The sequence below is a fragment of the Scomber scombrus genome, chromosome 8 (assembly GCF_963691925.1).
Source record: "Scomber scombrus chromosome 8, fScoSco1.1, whole genome shotgun sequence".
NCBI lineage: Eukaryota > Metazoa > Chordata > Actinopteri > Scombriformes > Scombridae > Scomber > Scomber scombrus.
The window spans coordinates 7083663-7103319 of NC_084977.1; the positions used below are offsets into that span (position 1 = coordinate 7083663).

Sequence of the window (19657 nt, forward strand, 5' to 3'; positions counted from 1 at the left end):
TGACATAATATCTATTATGATAAAGCAAACATCTAAGCATCCCTTCAAATATTTCAAAAGTCTTACTGCTTTATCATCACAGAATTTTCTTGAATTTATCGCCCACAAAGACTTCCAGCTCTGTTCAAATATCTAGAGAAATGTCAGACAATGAAGAATGCCATCGTAATAATTGGACAACTGTTCATTATACATTATTTACAACTGAAAGCTCACGAAACAATATGAGAGGCTAGTGCTAGCATTAACAAGCTAGGCTAACTAGCTTCCACTTTCTAGGTAAAATACAAATGTTAACCGCATACAAAATGACAGACAGCTTAAATTGCTGCATAATGGTACAAAACCCATGCTATCTGGGCTTGATGAAAAGGGTAAAAACGTGTCCTGTATCAACATTTGTAGGTCAGTAACACACCGCAGAAGTTGTACTCTTCTAGAAAGATGTCAGTCAGTTGTTGCCATGGGAAACCATCCAGCTTGAAGCTTAGACAATGTTCCCAATAATATATTGGAAAACAATATAAATGTATGTTTTACACTCTTGAAAAATGTAAAAAAAAAAAAAAAAAAGTGGATGCATTACATAATTTTAACTGAATCTGATTATTGCATTAACAGTTCTTATATCTATATATGTTCTTTTAACCTGTTTGATATTATCTTGGTTGCTACAGCTAACAGGCTCCATCATACAGATTAAGACACCTAATAAAATTACTAGTATTTTGGTGATTATGTTTAAATGTCATCATCTACTAACTGCACTTGTTTGCATGGGGATACTCAAGTATGACAGTTAAACTATTTATAGGTTATAAAGATATGTTACATAAATGTATGACCCAAGTGACACCTGTAGTATAGAATAACAGACTCTAAGTTTACAGTATATTTTTAGCTTGGCAGATTGGAAAGGTTTAATGTTATGAAACTGGCTGAGTTTACACAGCAATGACTGCATGGTGTGACATATGACTGGCTACATTTACTCTCTCCGCCATTTGTTTATAAGAAATGACAGCAAAGCTCCCCTCTCCACCTTTGATGAATCACGCTTTCACTCATCAGCAAACCTCACTAATGTCAAATCATTTTGAGGCACTAATTATTCAGCCAGTTTATCTTTTCAAACGTTTCGATTCAAAAAAAAAAGAAAGAGAAAAAAAAAAGGACCAGTTCCGGTTTTGAAACCATTCACCTTTTTCAGAGTATTTGTTTCTTTGCTTTTGTACAATAACATAATCCGCCTATTGTTCCCAATCTCCATTTCTCATCCCATGGGAATTCTCTTTAGAGTAGCAGAAGCCAATTTTGGTCTGCGCCTTTTACACTTGAAACAAGTATATCTCCAAAGACCTCAAATCCCTCCCTTGCATCTCTAAACCAAATGAAGTCATAAATCAGTCTTCTATACATATCATGCTAATTAAGAGCAGGGCTCAGCTGCTCTTCTTCAGCGGAAGATGGAATAAAAACGGGTCCATAATTATGTCAAAACAATGTGCTCTCCACCTCTGCCACAGCACATTTGGATGGGGAATGTAGAGATAAAACATGTGGACTGACACCCAGGACTTAAAACACTTTCTCCGTTTTGTCTGGAAAGGATTATAGGTTTTTGCTTCACAATATGAATAAAATGAAACCATTTTATTTGTCTGATTTTAATTTTTAAAGGCATATTACCTCAGAGGTTTGTGCAAATCCAAAAAAAGGAGCTATCATATGATTTTAAAGGGTCAGGTATTTTAGAAAATGTTTAAATAAGCATGCCAACACTTAAATTTTACTCTGCAGTGTCACATGACACGTGTGGACCCACACTGTCGCTCCCTTCTGCCCTAATTTTGACTCATGGCAGTACGTGTAGACGCTAACAGACACCAGCAAATCAAGCCTTTAGCAATAAATGACGTTCAGATGAAAGGAGATAATTTATGGTCCGTGCACCCAAACACACAGGCAAACAGGGTTTTTTTGTTCTTTTTTATAGCACAATGACAAAACTCTCTCTGTGTTTGAGGGTTTTTTTCAGTTTCATCTCTTCTGCTCTCTATTCTGCTTCTCCGTCCTTCACTGAAATGTTGGCTGCATTATGCGAAAGGCAGTTGTGCCAGGCTTTGTCCTAAGTCCTTACAGGCCAGATGGCCAGCGCTTACATACGTGTAACTCTGATAATATTCTACATATGTAAATCTATAAACATATGCTCAACCTTAAGCATACAGTCTTCCTCCCCCACAGAATATACTAATCCTTACCACAGAATAAAACTATTTAAAAAAGACTCATCTGCAACCTGGAAAGCTTTTCTTTTCTCCTACTTAAACACTTCTCATTTTTGGTGGCTGAATCACTTTGCAACACGATCTGCAGTCTCAAAGCATCTACACATATATGAGACAGTATGAAACCATCATAGTCACCAATCATGAGTCATATAGAGTACTCGAAGTGTTTGTAAATGTATCACTTACTTGAAAAACAAAGTTTAATTTTAGTCCCAGTGTCACAGCTGGATCTATCGCCACCCTTTTATCATCCCCTTAACAATACTCCAGTACCCGATAACCAATTATACCTCTTATGGCCTTTCAAATAACTTTAATCACTGATTAGGATTCCTTGTTCACAAAGCAGCTACTTAAAAGTAATTGCTCGATAAAGAGAGGGGAAGTTGTCGTATTAAGTAGGTATTCCTGCTGCTTCTCTCATTAGTGCTCACTTGGAGCTTTCAACTCCCTATTGTCACAAATGGAGCCAGCTTCATTCACAGCACAGAAGCCACTCTCACTCTGCCTAGTTCACACTGCTTTAAAACATGACGGCATAAGCACCGTCAGAACTACGCATGCTCAACAGCTCAAACCTCTGTTCATTTTTTTTTGTTGATGAATTAAAAAATAGCAGAAATTTTGGGTGCATGGGTGACACCACACAGAGCCAGGGTTTGATTTCCAGCAGTGGGACCCGTGGGTTGGTTGTATTTTTTAAGTTAACACAGTAGGCTTTGTTTGTGGGTGGGAAGCCAGTGAGGGTTCCTTGTAGTGGCTCCTACTGGTAGGTTTGAAGTGGGTTGGGGAGAGACAAGTAAACCCAAAAGAAATGGCAGAATAATAAAAATGATCTAAAAAGAAACACATTTTTACATTTAGAAGTTTAATATGCCCATGCCTCAAAAAGTTTTTGTTTTTCACTCCAGTGGACTCAAAACAAGGTCAATGACAACTCAGAAAGTGATTCTGGTGAAAGAAAACAAGACCAGGTCAAAAATCAAGTATGTGGCTGGACCGTGTATGAACTACTAGAGGATTTCAATTTGAGACGACAGATACAGGAAGTGGCAACACTTGCCAGTAAGCCCCCAGGAAGTATGCCGGGCTTTTACTGGAGCCAATTTGACATAGGGCCTTTCTCAATACAGAGTACACAAAGTTCAGACTTGCGTACTTGCTAGTTCAGAAGTTCGACTCAGTACAAACTTCCTACAGCAGCAGCTCAGCTTCAGCACAGCGACCTGACTGTACTGTGACAAAATCATCTCAACTCAAAACTCCACTAAGACGTTTTTTCTCACAAAAATATCATTATTGACAGAGAGATGCAGTAAATGACGTTATTCAGTCTGTAATGTAGTTATAATAAAAATCCAAACCGTTGTAAATGTGGTGATATTTGTACAGAAAGATCCGCTGTTGTTCTGTCCAGTTAAAATATGAACTTTACATTCAGACAAACAAATGTTACAGCTGCAGTTGCAATTGTTGATTTCATCTGTGAAACATTTATTAACATTTATCCTCCAAAAGGAATTATATCGTATATCAAAATGCTGTGGATACATAAGAGCCAGTGGTAATAAATTTCCAAACAGCTGCACAGATAATTTCATCGGATCATATTCCCTCAGGGATGATGATAGACGTTGACCGTCCAATTATCTCAGGAGTCGAGCCGCTAGCAGCTGAGATGACCGACTGGTTTCATCCGGCTAGCGGCTCCTCACATCTCCGCGAACGTTTGTAGAAAATTTCCAAACAGGCATCATTTGGATAAACTGACCACATATTGGGAATCTGAATAGTTACTCGCCAGAAAATTTTTAAAAAAAAAACGTACATATTAACGGTCATACAGTAATATTACAAAAGCCTTTAGTCTGGCTCAACATCTCCACCATTGCTGCTTGTTGTTGTGAAATGCATTCTGGGATATTTGGCTGTCCCAAACTTTGGCAGCCTTTAGCGACCTTTGTCCGCCTTCAGCAGACCAATTGTGTAACTTCATCACTCGGTCAGTCAGTCAGCTACTTAGACATTTGGATTGCAATCCAGCGAAATAACTTCTGTCAAAATATTTAAAAATCAATTATCAGTGAAACTGCAGAATTGCGAAAATAATTTCAGTCTTCTGGTGTGATTTTACCCATTTTACAAAATTTGAAATAACCTCTATGTTTTGGAAAAGGAGATTGAAAACTGAAACAGGAAAGACACATCTCCAAAGAAGAAATTAGGTGCTGAACTAAAATGTTTCTTTCTCCGTTGAAACAATTAGAGCATAAATTGAAATTCAGTTTTCTTGCCTGTTTGCTGTCACACTCTGTTTATCTCGCTCTTTTTTTAGACCAGTCTGTTATTCAAGTACATTCCGTGACAGTAACATTAAACCTTATTCCCCTCCCTAGTTCTACAACCAGTGCATGCTCACATTCTGAATGAATGTTGTCCCCAGGACTGCAAACCTCTCATATTATCTAGGCCATATGAGGTGGGTCCTAAGCCCAGGAACCAAAACTGGAACTAGGTTCCTGTGGTCATAGAATGCAGGTGAAGCTATACCAAGTTCCTAAAGAAGTTCCTCGAAAAGCTCATATAAGGTCACTTGACACCAAAATAGCAGTTTACTCTAACTAGGTTATTTTACAGCAGTGCATTTAGCATAACATGCTGTTGCATCTCACATGTCAAAACAGACTTTTAGGTTTCAACTCAAATTTGATACTCCAATATGATGTGAGCATGGCATAGCAAAATAACCAATGAAGTGTGTGAATGATGGCTAAAATATCATATTGACAATTAAAAGTACCCTGTGGAGATTGCTTTTTTGATTGGGTCCCTTGGGATTTTAAATATTCAAAATATCAGCTTTGCAAATGTTCTGTGAGGAAGGAAATACATTCAATGTGTTTGCCAGACCTCGAAGATATGCATAATGCATTTTGGTGAGAAACTCTGAATGCAAACAGAACTTTTGTTTGTTTTCAAGAAAACTCCGCAGGGCACTTTTAAGTTGCAACTTTAACTGCTTATTGTCCTGCCACAGCTGTTAAAATGTGTATATATCAGTGATGGTTTTTCGGTCAGATCATTTCTCTTATGGAGGAATGTTAAATTATGGAAACAAACTGTAACATTACATGCAACTCAAGTTAAAAGAACCTCTATTAAAAGACTTGTCTTGTTGCTGACCCTGATTCAACCACAAACAACTTCAAGGTTGAGTGCATTCGTTTATGAGCGGTATTGCATGGAAGTGGAGCACAGGGAATACAAACTGGATCCAGTGATGGTCCTTCATACGGCACATTAACACATTTCAATCCTAAATGACTGGCATGGTGACAGATACTAGGAAAATAAGGGTGAGGATGAAAGTAACAAGAAAGATCCTTTCAGCAAAGATGCTTAATGACCCTTATTCCAACTACAAGTCTTGCTTTCCACTGTTCCACATACAGAACTCTAAGACCCTTTCAATAAAACATGCCTCTCTGAAACATTTACAACTCTTGTGTTTCCTGAAATGATGAATCCGAAACATCTTTTATGTTTGAGAGGAATGTACATGAAACTTAATGGTTTAATTCTCTGTAAGCCACAAGTTACAAGTGACTTATATTCAGTCAAGAGGGGAGGGAGGAACTGGGCAGAGCCTTGTTGTCGAGCAGCATATTTTATATTTTCTCCCAGAGGTTTAGAGGAGCTGTTACACTCTGGAGTTTTAGCGGAGGTCACAAGGTTATTATATAAACAATTCACATGGAGGCCTCAAGCACCCAGAGGGAATGTTTAATGCAGTGCTCACAATTTCTGAAATGTTGTAATGCTCAAGATGCAGACATGTGTCCAATTTTAACCATGCTAGATTAGCTCTCTGTTGTTTTCTCGTTTTTTTTTCTTTTCTTTTTTTCCCCTGCTGTTTTGTCGAGGCAACTGAAAACCACGCTTAATTAATTTGGTCAGCTGCCTTGGATAAACTACATTGATGACATCAATTAGATTCTAATGAAAACGGATAAAAGCCATGGAAAGCAAATGGAATTTCTGAACAGGACTCATCAAAGTCTCAGCATTGGAACAAATTCCCATTACGTCTCATAAAAGCCTTTAATTTGCAAAGCTCATGTCTGGTTTGGTACTTAGAAGTACATGGTCAAATGATTCAGTCTTAAGTCCTGTGCCGAGAGAAGCCAAATCAGAATTTAATTTGGCACATAACTCCTTATCCGTTCTGAAACATGTGGTTGGATGCAATCCTTGGATTAGTGCAGACTTTAGAACTACAAATTTGGCTTGTTTCTCCTCCTCTGGCAGAACAAACACCTAGTCTAAACCGTTTGTAACATAGCACTTACATTTCCAATCTCAGGAAGAAAAAACTAAACAAAACAGCGTGCTTACTCCAGATTAGTACTTCTTAGTTAACCAAATTGCTACAATTATGTGTGTCAATCCGTTGACGTGGGATGACAAGGCTCCATTTCTTTGTCTCTTTCACTCCATTGCTCTCTCCTTAGTATCAACTGTCTCTTTCGAATGTCTGTTTGAACACTTTAAACAAATTTTGGAAGGCAAGTTACAATAAATTGGATATTTTTTCATTATGAATCATTTCCTAATAATCCTAATTCCCCTGCATCTATTTCATCAGCATATTGCCCTTAATACATTATACCTTTCAAACATCTAATAGAGGAATATGAATAACTAGATTTCCTTTATTTCAATAACGCCAGAGTTGCAAAGCTCTCCCATGTTATAATAATCAATTAGATACTAATTGTTGCAAAATATAGTCTACCAAGTTTGAGTTTGCACCACTTATCACTATTGCAATGAGCAACGCAACTCTAGTGCACTGAATACAAAAGTTATTTGTTGCAGTTAACTAAAAATATCCATATTTTATCAGTCCTGTATATATGGTAAAAATAATACAAGATTGAAAGTGCACATAAAGTTGTTATTTTACACCTGCAGTAACATGTTTGGCCACGTGGGGCAGCAAAAACAGGCTGCAAACTTTACATATGTCACCTTATAATTGCAATGGTGAACTTGTTAGAAAACAGGTGGTTAATTACGCTTCCAGCAGATAGATAATTAGAATTTAATAGAAGTTTCTGGTCATTTGACAAGTGTAGATGTAATAATCACTTTTAGCTCTGTGTTTGGTCTCCACCAGCGATTAAGGGAAATATCTGGCTCATAAGCCGCTAAATGAACCACTATGTTCACAAGCTAATCACTTATATTGTTTCACATTACTCATATTCATTTGATCCATTGTTGATATAAAAATAAAGATGATAGCAGCTTTAAAATGATGTTTTAATCCCTATAATTCAAGCGATAGCATGGCAATGGTAGCTAACATCATATCTAGAACCGCACACAAATTTCATCCATTACAGTGTTTTTTTTTCTTGGACTGCATCTGCAAACAAAAAGTTTGAAAATATACAGCAGAATGATAATTAACAATAAAGTGTACAATGTTAACACTGGTGACCTTTTAAAAATCACCATTGTGAATTATGTAGGTGTACAATCATCTATAGGAATTATGTACACTTAAAAATGCAAATTAAATGTGTGAATTTGAGCAGGATTTCCAGTTTCATGTGCAATTCTTTTTTTTTTTGAATGGATGGACATCAACATGGCCGTGTTTGTGCATTCCCTCTCATTAGCACGAGCATGCAGCAGCTCTGTCAAATCCATTCATATATTCATTCGCATTAACCTCAATGTGTAATCTATTTTTAAACTTGACCAGGCGAAGCATCATGTGAACCATTCACTGTCTAGATACTGATGTTTGGAACCAATGGAAGGATTCATGACATAACTTGAGCTATTTTCACAGCACATGGAGAAGAAAATCTTCAAGCAAGTCTTAAGAACTCCACAGTCACAATTCCAGCAACACTTGTAATATAAATAAGAACCAAATGAACTTGATTAAGGCCACAAGCTAAAATGCATTGGTCTCACAATGAAGTTAAAGCTGTGCTTAAAGATATTTAAGTTTAACATAACTAAAGGAGTTTATATGGTTTACTTTATCCTTGGCTTTTTACCCTATTTCATGTTGGGCTTTTTTTATCCTTTGTTTTGCTTTCTTTCCATGTAATTTCCTGTTTTTCGCACACTCTGCACTAGTTATTAAGCTGTAAATGAAATTCTAAAAATAGAACGATATTTGTTGATTTTTGTGTGTGTTAATCCAGTCGTGTAGTGTCTGTTCTTCCAGACCTTTGACCGTTTGAACGTAGGGAAAAAAAAGGGGAAGTATTTAATGTATGTTTTTGTTTCATGTCTCCATCCCAGCGGAATACCCTCCCCCTCCACCACCTGCGGAAGACTCAACCGGTTTCCCATCATCCCCCGGTTCCTACCCTCCTCCTCCTCCTATGAACTCATATGATTTTCAGGTGAGAGAAACTGTTGTTGTGTTGCTTTTTTTTTCTCTGTCTTGGTTGTCAGTAACTCTCTAAGAGCCAGCACAGAAAGCAAACACCGTCCTAAAGCGCTACACTGAGTTCATGTATCAAGTCCAGCAGAAACTGTCGATCCATTTTGAGTTGCAGCCGACTGACTTTCAGCTCCAGATGCTGCCTGGAGCCAACCACCCCGAACTCAAGGACTCACACACAAACATACTTTCTTCATTTCTCAGAGCTCTAATGCAGGAAGGATAGAAGGCTGACACCTATTGGTGGAGCCTGGTCACTTTTCTCCGCTTTGCTGGTCTTAATACCCACAGGCATTTGGCTCTCTGGGGATATCTGGCTTCTGAGATCTGACTGACACTCTCAGCACTTGACCTCTGCTGCGAAATTCTCCAAGTGCTTTCCATTCCTTTGTTCAGTGTAAGCAGGAAGAAGAAAAAATCTCCCTCTTAAAGCCTCTCATTTGATCTGACCAGTTTTCTACCCTAAATGAATGTTTCCTTTGTGAGTTAGGAGATAGAACGTTACATAATTTAAAGAAGTTACGCAATGCTTGTAAATTCACCCCTCTTCCCACACAAACTGTGTACATTAACAGTATTAGACTGTACCCCTGGAACCAGCAGTATGTCCATTCATGGTGTGTCAAGACCCTTACCTCAACTACCTTCATAGTTATACATTTATATAGAAAGGTGCAGCGCAGTGACAGTTACATTACTCAATGTCGTGGTTTGTGTTTAACGGAGGGAATGTTCAGCTCAGCCAATCAACAGAGCCGGTCTCCCGTAGCACATTTACTATAGAATAGGCTGAGCACAGATAGAGGACAGCACTCTCCAAACTTCTTCCATAGTTCATGTTATTTAAAATCTATAGCATCTACATGTGTGGGATCATTCTCCAGTGTGTGAGATCACATGAGTGATAACTACACATCCTTCCTTAACTGTAATTGGAGACACTCATGCACCAACTGTGCAAAGTTGAATTAAAATGTTTAATTAGAAAGTTTTCTATAATTTTGCTGCTTCTTTCTTTAAAACATCCGCGTTACAAACAATTCAAAGTGGGTTAGTCACATTTGAATTGACCCCCTCGATCTATTTGAAGTAAGTCAGACTCAGTGCTGATAGTTTTAAAGCAGCGCATCTTCTGTGAATGAAACCAGCTTTTAGAGTAAAAGCTGGTTTCTGCTGAAACCTGTGTGGAGGTAATCTGAGTCTCGGTCTAAAAAGAGCCCTGGTCTGAGTGTGCAAAGCAGGAGGAGGGAAAACACAAGAGGTGTAAAGGTTCACCTAGTGACATTTTAACGTGAATGACACGTGTCTCTGTATTTCTGGGCAGAGGAGCTAAAACAAATGGAACAACAAGTTTTCTTATTCCATATAATGTAAAATTACCGTTGAATAGTCTTTAACATGTCAGAAAATAGTGAAAAAATCCATTATTGTTTCCCAGAGTATGTTTTGGAGTTAAGCTTCTTTTGTATGACCAACAGTCCAAAACCCAAAGATTTAGTTACAATGATATAAAGTAGCAAATCCTCACTGTGGAGAAGCTGGAACTAGAAAACCTTAAGCACTTTTGACTTAAACGATGAATCAATTATCAACTAATTTTCAGTTTATGGGCTAATTTCATGTATTATATAATAATTACACTCAGCACCATAGCAAGTTTCCCTCTCATTTACCTCTTCAGTTTCTGTCATCAGCCCTATTCTTTCTTAACAATCTAGACCATAGAAAATGAATTGGATTTGAAGCCTGGAATTACTTAAAGAATTGAAGGGTCTAATTAGTTTAAAAAGTGCTGAGCTGTTTTTTTACATTTTTTTTAACTTTTTGCTCTGCTATCATATTGGCTGTATAAGCACCCTGGCCATTCAGCTTAATTCCTTAATACACCACTGGTATCTTAATTATGTGTCCCGAAGCCAGAGCAGAACTCTGCCACTATGAGTGCACCGTGCAGAGAAATGGACAGATATCAAACAAAAATGTCTTTATGTCCGTCTCTATGTGCCTCGGTAGAGAAATTACACATACTGAATGGATACATGAGTGATTAATAAATGGTATTTTCTCAGAGAAAGGTAGAAAATTCTCTTGTCTTCATCACCCTGACTGTGAGAAAGAGAGAGAGAGAGATAGAGAGACGTCTAGATCATGACATGTTAATGCCGAAACCCTTTATCAAGAGAAAGAAAGACAAAAGCAAGCTAGCTCTCATCATGGCTGTTGTTCACATTATGAAGCCCTACACCGCCAGCTCCAGCACACATCACAGAGATGTGCAGTTCATTCCTGCGATGTTTCTTTTCATCCTCCTCGTTATCACTGTTAAACAAGTTAGCTCGTCTTTTTTTTTCTTTTGTTGATTTGAGACAAGCCATTAGTGTTTTGCTTTGTTTACCCCCGCTCGTGATTGCCTTAGATGTTTTAAAGCAGCAGCTATGCTCTAAATGGAGGCAAGCCCTGCCTGTAATAGATTGTGACAGGTAATCCAAACACATAACATTAGAATAAGAAGCAGTCACTGATCCAGCCAACTCAAAAGCCCCCGCAGGCAATTGCAAGAAGTCTTCTTGCAGTTGCAGCATAGTTCAGAAGACTAAAAATATATCTGTCATTCCATGGAGAAATTCCCGGGAATTTTTGTAGAAAACCTAGTGTCACTAATGGTCATATCATTTTAACTCCTTTTCAGATTTGTTTTATTTTTGCTAAAGATATTTTGAGCCTCTTTTAGTTTTTTCCTGTGTTGATGTGTTAGGCTTCTCTGAAGTGAAGAAAGTGAAGCAATGAAGATAAATGGAGCGATCCCTGTTAATGACGCTTTTCAAGCTCATAGTAAACTAGTTACATTAAAATCTGAGCAATTTTTATCATCTTGTTGTGTTTTAAATTAAAGGAATAAAAATATCTGACTTAAATTTTTAAAGAATTGACCTTTTTGTTTGAAATAGTGCTGGGTGAGATTTTGATGAATAATGCATGAGGACTTAGATACTGTAAATCCAAGTGCGCTGAAAAGCAGGAGGTGAATAGTGCACCGTGTTATGAAAGTTGTCTTTCAGACAATACATCGCTTCTTATTTCTCACAGCATTTCTCTCAGGGAGAAGTCTCTGCTATTGATGTGTGGCTTTCAAAGGGATTGTCGAAGGTCAAGGTGAAACATGAACTTAGAGACTGTAATCCAAAGTGTTAGAAGTGTGGAAAAAAAAGTCAGGGGAACGTCTCAGAGGAGCACAGAGACAGAATTACTCGCCATCGTTGTGGATGAACGTATATGTCCGTATTTCTGCTGCGAGTGGAAGTAACTTTAACTAGATGTCATTTACAGTCTGTTTTTGGTTGACTCTCTGTTCCGCATATGTGATGTTTGCTCACAGATGAAAGGACCAGAGAAGACCCTGGAGGAGAGACGCTCCAGTTTGGATGCTGAGATCGACTCCCTCACCAGCATCCTGGCAGACCTGGAGAGCAGCTCACCCTACAAGCCACGAACCACACAAGTATGACACCAACACAACTGTTTTACACCTGTGCACACAAATACACACTCACGCTGAGTGGTGGAAAGCAACAAACACTGTTAAAGTACAATTTTAAGTTTAGTATTTACATTTTCTGCTTCTTCATACTTTTTCTCCACTACATTTCAAAAGGAAATAGTGTATTTTTTTTACTGCACTACATTAATGTAACAGTTGTACTGTTTAGCCTTGACACTGTTTTTTCAAATTAAGATTTTACACAAAGAAACACAATATAAGAATATTATAACACATTTAAGAATAACCCAGCTGCTCCTCAACATGAATAGCCTCTTAGCTACTAATGTCAAGTGCAATATTGAGGTCAAAAAATGATCAAGGTCATGTCCATGTATCGTATGATAAGTGGATATATAGACATGATGATGTTGATGATTATGTTATTGCACGATAAGTTGATAACGCAATTATTGTGACAGGCCAACTCTATACTTTTACTGAAGTAGGATTTAAATTGCAGAACTTGCATTGTTAACATTGGCAGAGAGCGAAAAACTCCAATAATGTCAAGAATGGTTGGGATTATTTCAGACAGTTCAAGTTAGCGAGTTGCGTTTCTGCAGGAAACAGGGCCCCTCCCTGCATTGCATCTTTTTTAAAACTGTTTTGCATTAATGACAAAATGAGTCTTGACCTATATCATTAGTTGATATTAAAACGATATTAAGAGCAACTTCAAAAAGTCAAAGCCTTGGGCAGTTCACTAAATTGTTTGACACACAATAAATGTAGGACAGGCGGATAAAAAAACCCTAACCAATTGTGTTTGCAGTGGGAACGCTCACAGGGGCTTTTAACACCATGCAGATCATATCTCTAGTGAGATATTCGAGCAATAATGTAATACCTGAAAGGGCATTCTCTGTAAATGCTACAGACGTGATGGAGACATGGCTACACAATTGTTCTAAACTTAAGTTTAGACATTTTTAAAGGTAATCTAGTGTTTATGTTGTGGTTCATGTACAGTGTAGTTACCATGTCTATATGTTGTCTGTTTTATTTATTTATTAAAGGGTGCATACATAAGCCAGAACACAGGGTTAAGAAGATGAATTATTGACCGGGTCATTCATTTAGCTCCAGATGAGGGCCTGTGCCTATGTACAAGATGTACATCCACTATTTGCACCCGCTGACCTGTTATGTCAGTGCATGTTTAGGTCCAACTACTAAACATACTCAGCTTTTTGTTTGACTAGAATGCACATATGAAAATGATATTGCTATTTTGCAAGACTTAACAAAGTTGCGTTGACAAGTAGTCTGAGAAACATGGTATTTTGGGTAAAGTGTACAGTGGGACAAACACAAAGTGTAGTGTGCAATTTAACTATTGGTTGCAAGTGCTTATGTCCTTTGGTTTGGTAACCTCTGACTTCGCTGGTTAGAGGGAGTCAAATACAATGGGTGCAGTGTACACAGAGTGAAAATTATTGCACCACACAGGGGAAACATAGCGGATACAGTGTGAAAGGAAGTGAACAATGTGGTTCCTTAATGATAGACATTAAAGACAACAAGTAAAATATGACTTGATGATTTCTAGTATGTTTAGTGTTGTGGTAAGCGAGTGTGTACATGGGTGCTGGTGTGAAATGTGAGACTGTAATAAGATGACATTATGTGCTCCTAAAATGTGGTTAAATGTCCCTTTGGCCAATCAGATAGACATTCCGTTGTACAATATAGACATTGTATTATATATTGTATTAGTTGACCCACAGTCAGCATTGACGTGGACATGGATCACACTAAAAAACTTTACTTGACATACTTACATCCTGCTGTCATCACCTATTTGGGCTGCATCGCCCTTTACTTGACATTGATGGATTGTAGACTTGCGTGCGTCTGATGTAAGCATGCTGTCAATTCGGTGTGTAGACTTCTGTTGCCGTTTAAATGGAGAAAAATGAATGAACACATTAATTTTGTTGCCGCTGCATTATATTATTCTATGTATACAATGCAGTTTCTTTATCTTCAGGTGCCATTGCTCTCCTGTACAATTATATCCTCTCCCTCTGATCCATTCCAAAATACCTGTAAAGTGTTGGCATTTGTGTCAAGTTTTTTTCGGTTAACTTTTTATAACTTCGTCATGTGTTACTACAGCTCATTTAGCCTTTTGTCCGGTTCTGACGATAGCCTGCCGGAACTTCCTATAATTGAACCAATCATCCGAACCATCCAAAACACGTTTTCACACTAGAAACAAACCAAACCATGGTTCAGTTTGACCTGGAGCGAGACCACCTCTTTTCGTTGGACCAGTGTTCAGCTGTTTGGACTGGTCAGTGGTCCGGGGAGGGTTTCACACCTGTAATGTTGGTTTGGATTAAAACTGAAAAATCCAAAAGTCTGGCCCAAATGATGAAGTTGTGAAAGGACCCAGAGGCTGTTTTCGCCTCTGCTGCCAAGAACTTTTCCTCATCAGTAACATTGTTTTCAACTGTGTGTGAAACTTTTTGGCTCTTCGGTTATATCTTGTTGACTTCCTTTTAAAGAATAGTTTAACATGTTGAAACATTTGTTTATTTGCTTTCCTGCTGAAAGTTAGATAAGAAGATTGATACCACATCACATCCTTATGATAGCTATGTAGCTACAGCTAGCAGCTGGCATAAAAACTTATGAGGAAATGGCTACCTTTGCTCTGCCCAAAGGTTAAAAAGTCTAATGACAATTTACCATTTTTATGCCAAGCTTTGTTGTGGGAGCAGTAACTTCCTGGAGCCAAATAATAGTTATAATACCACATCTTGACATTTTTACACTTTGATTTTTGTCCAGAATAAACAAACATAGTTTAATGTGTTTAGTGAGCTAATAAGTGGATTAGTGGATAAGTGGATTTTGTTACCTTTGGACATAGCCAGGCTAGCTGTTACCCCCTGTTTCTACTCTTTAGGTTAAGCTAAGATAAGCTAAACGGCTTCTAGCTGTAGCGTCATATTTACTGTACAGACATGAGAAATGTATCAATCTACCTCTTGGTAAGAAAGCTAATAAGCCTCAAACTGTTCCTTGAACCGTAGAGAAAACCAAAAAAAGCATCAACTGAGTGATTCTTGTATGTTGTATGTAATATATATTCAACATGCTGCTATTTGTTGTGTGTCCATTTTCACTCTATGGAGAGCTGTGTGCATACCAGGGCAGACGAACAAAGAACACACTCAAACACATTGTGAAAGCATCTGTTTTCTTTTTTCTTTTATTCAATCTGTTTTTCATGTAAACACACACAAACAAGTCCACGTGCTGAAAGAGGAGCCCACACTAACAGACGCCATATGAGGACAAGGACTTTTTTAGAATGGTGAGATATCGCCGCTGATATGCAGGGCATTATTTCCTAAATAAAATATAGTATAAGTGCTTACCTTTGTTGGGAGAAAACATGTGCAGTACAAGAGCAGGAGTCTGAAAGCTTTTGTCAACATGGCTTGAAAAATTAATGTATACCTGTGGAAGCTCTGTGAGAGCCCAGCCTTCCAATGAGGGGCTGAGCAGTCGTACTAACTAATGTATGGCTGTCGTAGTGGTTTTACCTGTCAGGGTCAAGGTCACTGCAAGTTTATTTTTATTGTTACCTACTGCAGGCTTTTGGAGTTACGGGTGAGAAGCCACACCACCTGTGTCTCAGCAGAGTACACATACATGCACGGATATGTTTTAATCATGAAACGTTATGTACCAGACATTTTGTTGATTCAACCCAAAGAAAGCATCATGTACATCTCTGTGCTATCATGATGCCCTTTTGCTGTTGCTGTCTCTTATCGCCATGAGTTTTCTGCACATGGAAAAGATTTAGCTTTCTATTTGATTGTTTATTTTTCAGTATTCTACGCATATGCGTGCGTGCACACACACACACACACGCGCGCGCTGTTACTCTCTCCTCAGCTGATGCTGATTCTAGCTGATTAACTCAGGTTGACCTTTTCCCCTACCCAGCTGCTCCTGTCAGTCTGTGCTCTGGTTCTTTCAATGCATTATTCTACAACATATCACTGGTCTGTGTAATGGGCCAGGTTTCATACTCCAGCATTGGCACAACTGCAGCACAGTAATCTTCCGCTTGTATAAGCAAAGAGTAACGAGCGCTGATGATTTACAGCTTTCTACGCGCAAGCAATTACAGAGCCAGCTCTCCAAAATCAATAGGCCACCCTGCGCTCTCCCTTTCAAGCTTCTGGGAGAGGAATCTTCCTCCTGACGTTAAATTTGGATTCGGCAAGGGGACCTTATGTGTGCTCGCCTCCCAGATGAAATTGAAGTGGACGTTGCTGCTCATTCATAAAACTCTAAGTAGCATTCCTGCAAACATTCAGCCGGCACTGATGCTTCACAGACATCAAAACAATTTTGTTTGCTTTAGTTGGTATTCTCTGTGGCATAACAGTGGGTAATGAAATGTGATCATTATATAATTCCCATTTGTTCTCTCTCCAGTTGCATCTTAGATGCCATTTGTTATTTGACACAGTTAACTAAGTTTGTGTTACAGTTTGTTTGTTTTATCCTGCGACAGCAAAAATTAAGCTAAACTTGATAATAATGTTCTGCTCTTTATTCCATTAGAGGTTTCCATTATTTCTTGTAACACCAGATTTGAATCAGAAATGTTTGAATATTATTGCACACAATGTCATGAATGTTTTTCAAAGGCAAAACTCACTTCTATTTATTTGTCTAAATCTGGAAGTTATTTCCCAAACATTTCATTTCAATTTGAACCTTTACATTCTCAGCACTTCATGTAAATAAAATGGTCTGTACCGTCACACTCGCTGTTTGTGTGATTGACATGAACACAACAGAAAAACCAGCAGCCAGTAATGAAGTGTGTGCCAGTAAACAAGTATCAGATGGACTGTTGGAACTGAGTCGTTGTGATAATTGCTGAGTGTTAATGTGTGGAAAAGGACACGGAGTAATTTAGTTTTCAAGTTCGGTTGTTGGAAAGCATATTTGTTTGTGTGTTTCAAGCAACATACGGAAATAAAAGCCACATTATTCTTTCAGTTTGCAAACGGTGCTGATGTCAGCATAGACGTCCATACGCTCATGGCAAGTACATTTGTTGAACATGAAAACAACTGACTTGCTTTTTCTGTGTTACTGTCTGTATTGGAAAGTTACAAGATTTGTTGGACTCAGTGTCCCTAATTCCAACACTGGAAAAGACTAAGGGGAGGGAATTTTAGTCACTGCTGGACGGCCCCAATAACTGATTTTTACCACACTGAGCCAAAGAGGAGGAACTAATCTGTGAAATCACCAGCCTCAGTGTTTGGTTTATGCAAACCCTCATATTCTCAGCCCTCCAACACGCATTGTTTGACATCCTGTTGTAATATTCAATAACTCTTTTTGTCCTCGGCTCTTGGTCTGACTTGGTGATTGGAGGAAACACATCAGAGTGTGCTTGTGCTAAATCCTTCAAGTGTGCTGCACTGCAATCTGAGCCCAACCAGCCCCACTAATATGCAGTGTAGGCTTGTCTAAGCACATCAGATATGTTGTGGGGGAGGTAACAAGGAGGCCCAGATGAGTGTCAAAATAGTGCGCTCATCAAGCACGAGAGCAGCGCCGCAGCTTTAGAGGAAGCTACAGAAGCGTCGACTGCAGTGACCTCTAATTCCTCCTGACCTCTGGTGCTTTTCTAGTAATCAAACATTTCTCACGTCGCCATCTTTCCTGCTGAGAATTTACAGCATCCAGTTTGTGTTCACTTTGTATATCAAGATTTTTTTTAATTTGATACACATTAAGTATGAGCCTTTAGATCATTATTTACATTGTAAAACTACTGCACAAAACATAAAGTTACCACTGGAAACATAACTAGACCTCAGCACATTAATGTGTCTCAGGATAAATGTGTTATTTTGCTTCACTGTACAGATTGATGGATGTACAGATTTTTCACATTCATCTTCTGAAAGTGGAAAAGTTTCTATGAGCTCATTGAAAAGTCTGATTATAAGTCACAGGCCTACGAGCATGATTTGTGTCATCACAAAAAATTTGGACGCCAGTCCTTGCCTAGTTTTCATTATGTAAGTGTGATGTGAAACTTGAAGCCTATAGTGAACAAACACTGAAAATGGACTTTACTATGATGTAAGGGACAGTTTTTGAAATTAACCATATTTTAATATTTATAGGTCCTGGAATTTTTATTGAGTGAAAAGGAGTAAATGTCATTTTAAGGATTTTTACAAGATAGTTTAGCTTCTGTGGGAAAACCATATCAGATACAATTATTCTGTATACATCTTAAAGTATGCCTGGAGAAGATCTTTAAGGTGTTACCAGGAGCTCATTGTAAGCATGAATATCATATTTTGTCCAGTATCTATTTGTATTCACTTCCTTTGACAAAGATTGATGGTTTTGGCTAACTGCTTGTAGCAGGTGGCTGAAATTGAGCAATTATATTCTGCTAATATCCACAAAAAGAGACACAAAAAAAATACAAACAAAAAGAGTCAGTTTTCAGGAAAATGTAACTTCTGTTGTAAGTTAATCACACAGTACCTGAAAAACAACACATTCCTTGCAATACTCATGCTCAAAATGCAAAAAACATACATTTATTTAGTTTAGTCTGTCTGTATTTCAATTATATTTTATCACAAACTAAAACGGACCATCATTTATTATCATGCAGGGAATTAGTTGAGGAGTAAAGTACTGTACTAGATATATACTATGTAACCAATTATGTAATCATGTAAATAATATGTTGTCCTCATTAAGCAGTGACATTTTTGTCCCAATTTCACTCTAATGCACTTCCTCCATTAAAGCTCCACCTTGTTCTGATCTGCTTTAATCTGGTGTGGTAAGATTTAAATTGAAATTAAAAAGGTCTTCCTGTCTGATTCACCCACACACTGTGAAACGGTAATGTGCAGTGTAATAAATAAAATATTAAAAGCCTCAAGTCCCTTAATGACGTACACCATGGTAAACTTTCCTAGTTGTCTTGCGCTGTATCGAGGTTGTGTGTGTGTGTGTGTGTGTGTGTGTGTGTGTGTGTGTGTGTGTGTGTGTGTGTGTGTGTGTGTGTGTGTGTGTGTGTGTGGTGTGTGTGGTGTGTGTGTGTGTGTGTAGTGACGAAGGAATAACTGAGGTAACGTCTTTACAGATGGATTCAAGGGGGAAGAGCTACTCAACTGTCACTAGGCTTCCCCTCTGGCAGTGCCAGAACTTCTGGGACTAAAGACATGTGACTCACTTACAGTCATGGTTCCACCTCAATTAACAGTCAGCCGAGTGCACTGAAGCTGACTCTTTGTTTGTGTCCGCGTTGGAAACTGAAGTGTGCAA

The 19657-nt window shown here is 38.2% G+C and overlaps 1 protein-coding gene across 2 annotated transcripts in view; it reads left to right on the plus strand.

The window, feature by feature from the left end:
- lpp (LIM domain containing preferred translocation partner in lipoma) overlaps positions 1 to 19657 on the plus strand; it is a 136655-nt gene that overhangs the window by 50317 nt on the left and 66681 nt on the right. For both annotated transcript variants that reach the window (XM_062424177.1, XM_062424178.1), the window contains 2 exons: positions 8622 to 8725; positions 12143 to 12265. In XM_062424177.1, the coding sequence (XP_062280161.1) occupies positions 8622 to 8725; positions 12143 to 12265 (227 nt within the window). The remainder of the gene's footprint in view (positions 1 to 8621; positions 8726 to 12142; positions 12266 to 19657) is intronic.